General features: G+C 47.2%; 1 protein-coding gene across 1 annotated transcript in view; it reads left to right on the forward strand.

The window, feature by feature from the left end:
• Window positions 1-3,894: 3,894 nt before the first annotated feature.
• kncn (kinocilin) overlaps window positions 3,895-7,391 on the forward strand; it is a 36,453-nt gene continuing 32,956 nt past the window's right edge. The window contains exons 1-2 of the mRNA XM_056293205.1: window positions 3,895-4,042; window positions 7,149-7,256. Coding sequence (XP_056149180.1) covers window positions 3,895-4,042; window positions 7,149-7,256 — 256 coding nt within the window. The remainder of the gene's footprint in view (window positions 4,043-7,148; window positions 7,257-7,391) is intronic.

Here is a 7,391-nt window from a genome sequence, read left to right on the forward strand (position 1 = left end):
CCTACATGCAGTCAAGACCCTGAAAAACAACAAAACCCCTGGACCTGATAATATTCCGGCTGAAATCCTCAAGGAAGGAGGCTATCTCTGTACTAGGACACCGTATCTCTATATCCTTGAGGTGTGGAGTCGCAAGAGTGTCCCCCAACAGTGGAAAGATGCCAAAATTGTGGCCCTTTATAAAAACAAAGGAGACAAATCCATCTGCTCCAACAGTAGGGGTATTTCACTACTGGCCATTGCCGGAAAGGTTCTAGCCAAGATCATGCTCCGCAGACTAACACTCGCAATAGCCAAACGGGTCATACCAGAGTCACAATGCGGCTCCCGAAAGGATAGAGAAACCGTTGACATGATCTTTGTCACACGCCGGCTCCAGGAGAAATGCCGAGAACAGCACAAGGATCTATACATAGCATTCATAGACCTCTCAAAGGCATTTGATACAGTTAACCGGGCCCTGCTGTGGCAAGTCCTGAAGAAATTTGGATGTCCACCCAAGTTTCTCACAATTCTTGGGACAGTTTCACTCAGGAATAATGGCCCGAGTGGTAGTGGGGAACCACAGTTCTGAGCCTTTTGGTGTGCAGACTGGAGTCAGACAAGGCTGTGTGCTAGCCCCAGTCCTGCACAATATCTTCTTAGTCTCTGTTACAACACTGTTATGAAGGAGGTTGGAGAAGCAGGCTAGAGTTACCATTGACTTCAGGCTTGATGGAAACCTATTCAACATCAGGAGGTTTCAGGCAACCACCAAGTTGACCTCTGAGAACATTATTGAGCTACAGTATGCCCACAATTGTGCCCTGGTAGCTCACACACCAGAAGCCCTGCAAAACACTCTGCCAGCAGTTGTAACTGCATACAGGAGAATGGGACTGATTATCAACACCCAAAAGACAGAGGTAATCTGTCAGTTGACTGCCGGCCTCCCAAACCACCCAATAACCTTCACAGCAGAAGGGCAACAACTGGCCACTGTTCCTGCCTTCAAATATCTGGGAAGTATGCTATCTGACACCTGCACAATGGACAATGAGATTCAGCACCGCCTCAAACAAGCCTCAACATCTTTTGGCCGTCTAAAGAGAAGGGTTTTCCAAAACAGCAACTTCAATCTCCACACCAAAGTGCTTGTTTACAGGGCAGTGTGCATCTCCGTACTACTCTATGGATGTGAGGCATGGACCGTCTACAGCCACCATCTCAGAAGCCCGGAGGCCTACCATGTGAGATGTCTCCAGAGGATCCTCGGCATTATTTGGGAGGACAGAGTGCCACACACAGAGGTGTTGGAGCGGGCAGGCAGCTGCAGCGTGGAGTCTACCCTAAACCACCATCAACTCAGGTGGCTTGGGCATGTTATTCACATGCCCAGCAAACGACTCCCACGAAAAGTCCTCTACGGCCAACTATGCCTTGGTCAATGCACTGCTGGTGGGCAGAAGAAGCGGTTCAAAGACCAAATGAAGACCACACTGAAAAGATGTCAGCTCAACCCCTCTTCTTTGGAGGAACTTGCTTTCTGCCGCACAGCCTGGCGCTCTCACATCTCAGAGGGCGTGAAGTATATTGAAAACCAGCGCACACAACACAGTGTAGCAAAGCGTGCGAAGAGGCATGCTCGCAAAGCTACCCCTACCCCCTCCAGCACCACTTTTACATGCCCGGTCTGCAACCGCAACTGTGCATCCAGGATCGGACTATTCAGCCACCAAAGGACTCACAAATAGAAGAAGATGGTCATCATCGGACACGACGGACAACCAGCAAGCAAGCAAGTGTGTGTGTGTGTGTGTGTATATATATATATATATATATATATATATATATATATATATATATATATATATATATAGTATATGTATGTGGGTGTGTGTGGTGTGTGGTGTACTGCAAAGCTTTAACACATTGCAGTACAGGCCTGTTTCGTGCGTCGCGCACTCATCAGCTGCCAATCATAAACTCATCAGTGCGCAACGCACGAAACAGGCCTGTACTGCAATGCGTTAAAACCTTTATTCCTGTACCTGTGTTGATATTCCGCTCCTCGTTAGTTGAGCACTTATAAGTGCGGGGAAAAAACGTATATATATATATATATATATATATATATATATAAACTTAGCACAGAAAGTAAGGAAATGTGTGTTTGGTAGCTTATGTCTTTGTTGTAACAATGCTTCTTGGCAGTAAATCTTATATCAGGCAGCTGGTTGTCAGCACCTGGGGTAGCAGAAGCTCAAAACAAGAGTCAATAGCAGCAGCAAAATAAGCTGTTTGGCATTGGCAGAGAAGATTTGGCAAATGTTTCATGTGCACAACCCACATGCTCAGCTCTGCTGCTCATCCCACAAGTGCATGTTCCTTACACATGTGGCGCCATTTAAAAGGCAAATAAACAGGCTTTCCAACGGTATAAGATGTATTGCCAAGAAGCATTGTTACAACAAAGAAATAATCTACCAACACATATTTCCTTACTTTTTGTGCTAAGTATATATATAGTATATAAAATGTGTGTGTGTGTGTGTGTGTGTGTGTGTGTGTGTGTGTGTGTGTGTGTGTGTGTGTGTGTGTGTGTGTATGTGTGTGTGTGTGTGTTTGTGTTAATTTCTCCGTCACAGAACGGCTTAGTAATGTGTAAATAAACCCTCAGCATGAATCAGTGAGATCAGTGCTGGGGGTTCATCCAATGCCAGCTGCGGCGTCCACACAGCTTTTGGTCAGTCGTTGCTTCCAGCAGAAGATCAACAGTTATGCTGTACCAGCCGTCGCTAAAACATGTTTTCTTGTTTTTGTGGGGGTTTTTTTTATCTGTAACAACGCCTACTTGTATTGTCCTTGACAAACAAATAAGAATAAGATAAAATATGTTATAACAAGTAAGATGTAATTAAATACAATTGATAAAATTCTTAAATAAAATTAAATTCTTAAATTGTTATTAAATAAAGTTAATGTCATTAATAAAGTAATATGTTATTAAGTACAGGCATGTACTTAAGTAATACGGAGTAATTGACGAGGTTTACTGCATAAAACGGAATAGTTTCACCGTTTCTTCTCTGCCCAGTAACTTCAGTTGTTAACCTACTCGCTGGTTTTAGCCCCGTTTACCCTCTTCTGCCTCTGTTGCCATGGTTATGCTATTCCTATGGCAACTGGAGACCTTTGTGGACAGCCTCAGGCGGTCACCACCGTCGACTTAGTGAACCTTTCATCACACATTGCCATCACACAGACAAATCACACATGTAATGCATACTCTCTCTCTCTCTCACGCACGCACACGCACGCACGCGCACACAGTACCTTTCCATACCTCTTTCCTTCAGACTCTTTGGAACCTTTGTTGTCTTTGCTGCGATGCCCTCATGCCACCTTGCCTCCAGGTTATTGGAGCTCTGCAGGGTTGCAGACAGTTCTTAATTACCTACCCTGCGCTGCTTCCCCGCAACATGAAATGACAGCGTGTAGTGTCGGTACCGTAAGCCGGTGCTGGCACCAGTACCGTGCTGGCACCAGTACCGTGCTGGCAGGAAGCAGTCAGCTGCGGTCAGATTTGTAGTTCGGGTATCGCTGTCAAAAGCGAGCTTTTTAATTTTCAGCGGTAGCGGAAACCAGAGCTCGATCTTTAAAGATGCATGAGCAGTGCTGAGCGGCCAAGAGCGGCCAAGGGTGGCGGAGAAAGTGTTCTGAGAGGGCCAGTGAGAAGGAGGGGCCGCACTCTGAAGCGGCCGGCGGCTCCGAGGGCCCGAGTCAAAGCAGCGCGTCTGTCCTTGAGTGTCAGGGCCAGTCTCTCTGTGGGTGTGTATGTGTGTGTTGAGTGTGTGTCAGTGTCTGGGACCTCGGCAGCACGTGGCAGGTGGAGGGGGGGCTTCCACCTGCCGAATGAGCTCGGTCAGTATTGGGGAGTACCACGGGCTGCGGGTGGGCGCGGCCCTGCTCAGCATTGTGGCAGGCTGCGTCGTCATCGGGGTGTCCAGGGAGTGTGACGCTGATGCCGTAGGGGGCATCTTCCTGGGTGCAGGGGGCCTCGGTGAGTCTGAAACTCAATTTGTGGGATAAACTTCATTGTAGGTTCAGTCGGTGCTGTCATGGACAGTTATTTCATTGTCAGTTCGTTTTCTTTTCCTAGTTATGATTTTTCGGAGCTTTCCTATACCCTGTGCCTTCTCATTGAGCTGATTTAAAGGAGCAGTCCACCTATCTCAGTCCACCTATCGGAGTGGACACGTTATAAGAGGTCGCTCCCTCTCGTAGTGGGACGCGGCACTCTTGTTACATATAATTCTTAGTAATATGCGTCTGAAAGTGTTGCCTGGGTCCTTTACACCTCCATGGTCCATTGCCAGCTACTTGTTAAACATATGGGTATCAGTTGCCCATGCCGTTTTGCATTCACGTTCATTGAAAAGGGCAATGTGAGAAGGACACCCCTTGATTGTCTGAGGATTGCAACTAAATCCAGCTGGCAAAGGGAGATAAGTATCCCACTGCCAAGGTAAAGGATGGTCTCAAGTCCCGCAGTCGAGCGCGAGCGCAAAGAGCATGCAGAGCCTGTGATCTGGGGTATAGAATCTCAGCATTCAGTTTCTAGCTGGGATCTAATCCCCGCCGCTTCACAGTCACACCGCTTCCTGGCAGTGGGAAAGTGCGCTCGAGAGTCCTGCAAACGGACCTTGCACTCTGTTCTGCAAATCAACAAGACATTTTGTTAAAGACGTTTGAAGAAAACACGTGTTCCGGTGTGGGAAGATGGCGGCGCGAACCCACGTTTGCAGCGGCTTCCCCCCAGTGCCGACTATGCAGCGTTTCTGTCCATGTCTGCGTCTGCGTTGGTGTCGTCGTGTGGAGTGCCGGGAGGTATGTCGAAGGGGTCTGGCTGGGAGAGCTGGCGCTGGATCGGCTGGGAGAGCCTGGTCTGCTGCGTCCCGTGGGCCCAAGGACCACGGCCCTGCTCGGAGCTGCGCCCGAAAGGAAACGCCGAGGCGGTCCGACAGGACGCGGAAGCGGGGCAGGCTAAGCTAACTGCTAGCCCATGCAGACCGGCAGGTCTGACAGTCCTCCTGGCTGGCTGGTGTTCCTCTCCTGGACAGTGGCATTTTTGGACTGTGTTGCACTGAGTGGACTGTGTAGTTAACTGTTTGTGTTCGTGTTTTTTTGGGGGGGGGTTGTTTTTTGGGTTTTTTTGCGTTCTCTTTTTTTTTTTTTTAAATGTTTTTGGTGGTGTCGTTTTGGGAAATGTTGGATATCTTTTATCTTTTGTGTTGCACTGCTGTGGGCTGGGTGAAACGAAATGTCGTTTCTTTTGCGTCCCAAGTACGTGATAGAAATGACAATGACTTGTTGCCGAGTCCTGATTTAGTTCTTTTCGGTCAAGCAGCATCTGAGGATTAGTTTTGGGGCTCGTGCCATGACGCCTTGCTCCAAAACATGACTACTAGGTGAAGCAAATGTTCTCACTGAGATCATTTTCAGTCCTTCAACAGTTTCGTGGCATTCTCAAGCACATGTATGCGTCACAGCACCACCAACACCACCACCAGCACCACCCAGTAGCTGCCAACCATTTTAATGCCAGTTGTTCTCCCTCATGAATGAAATCAGTAATTGTTTTAAACTGAAGGTCTTGTGTCACTGAGATGGACACAAGACCTTCAGTCCAGGTGATAACTTGGAAATCTAGATTAGATTGTTCACTGGCTCACAAAGTCGTTTTATTTTAGTCAGAGGGTGTATGATAATAATGACTGTTTCAATCATAGGCTTCACTGGTCGCTGTTGTCCTTGCATGTATGTTAAAGTCAATGCAAACAACAACATTTAACAGCACCACCCACACACATCTTATCAATAAGACTTCTAGCAACTAATGTGATATGTTCTATCCATCTGGAGATCGGTGAACAGGGAAAGATTTTAAGTTCAAACATCACAAATCAGATCCCTCCACAATAGAATGAAGTCTTCTTCATCAGCTTTTCATTGCTCCAGTTAGGTGGCGGAGTAGTTCAACCGATGTTTGATTTATCGCACATGATGCTTACTGCCGAGTCTCTCAGCATGTAGATGTTCTGCAAGAAGCGGAAGTGAGTTCTGCCATCTGGCACCATGGAAGCAAATAAGGCGTTTGAGAAGGAAAAATGAAGAACCTGGAAAGCCATTTTCGTTTGGCCTTTGGGTATCATAAACATGTGAGCTAGTCGCAGGGATTATTAAAAACACTTCAAATGGAGTAAAGAGCTTACCATGAAATGGAATAGGGGCCCGCGGAGAGACGACCGCTAAGCTGTTTTCCCTTCAACGGTACCCCAGGGAAATTTGGACCCACTTTAATGAGATTTTTGTCTTGTGTTATTGCTTTGGTGTCTTTGTGTTTGGTATAGCTGTCAGCGTGCTACACCAAGCACCATGCTGCACATGAAGGACAGACAAACCATGGTGCTGATCATCTTTCCTTTGACAACTGTTCCAGCCTCCTGTGTGATCAGAATCAGAATCAGAAACACTGTATTTGTCGTTTCATTTCATGCACTTGCACACATGAAATGAAACGACACATCGTTTCCCCCAGCCCACAGCAGTGCAACACAAAGACAACAACACACATCCAGAAATGGAAGAACACACATATATCCAAACTAACACATACGTATATCTAAACTCAAAAATAAAAAACCCTGTCCGGGGAGAACGAACGCCAGCCAGGATGACTGTTGGAACGGCCGGTCTGCATGGGTTAGCAGTTAGCTTAGCCTGCCCCGCTTCTGTGTCCTCTCAGACCGCCCCCGGTGTTTCCTCTTCGGGCACAGCTCCAGGCAGGGCCCTGGTTCTCCCAGCCGATCCAGGGTGAGGCCACTGCAAACGTGAATTCACGCCGCCATCATCCCACACCGGTACTGGGTGAGGCCGCTGCAAACGTGAAGTTGCGCCGCCATCATGCCACACCGGTACTGGGTGAGGCCGCTGCAAACGTGAATTCACGCCGCCACCATCCCACCGAAGTGGAATCAAATCAATCAGTCAAAGTGTATCTTTTGTGTGAATGTGTCTATAACAGTAGATCATTCTGATCAGGTCTCAGAAGTGAAACCTGTGTTAGTTTGTCATTCAACATATTAACTCAACCATGTGCCTTCCAGGTCTGCTCATATCGGTCTACCCGTTCATCAGAGCCTGGCTCAACATCAACCACATCCTGCCATCCCTGGGTATCTTCACCATGCACAATCCACACTACACACACTACAGTGAATCTGACAAAATAATCCATTTTGTCTATCAAAATTAAAAAATAATTAGCAAATAAAAAACCCAGTATTCTGAGGGGAAAAAAATCCCCGTTCTTAAAAGAATAAGATAATAAACACTGATCTCTGTTCTCT

The sequence above is a fragment of the Lampris incognitus genome, chromosome 14 (assembly GCF_029633865.1).
Source record: "Lampris incognitus isolate fLamInc1 chromosome 14, fLamInc1.hap2, whole genome shotgun sequence".
Lineage (NCBI taxonomy): Eukaryota > Metazoa > Chordata > Actinopteri > Lampriformes > Lampridae > Lampris > Lampris incognitus.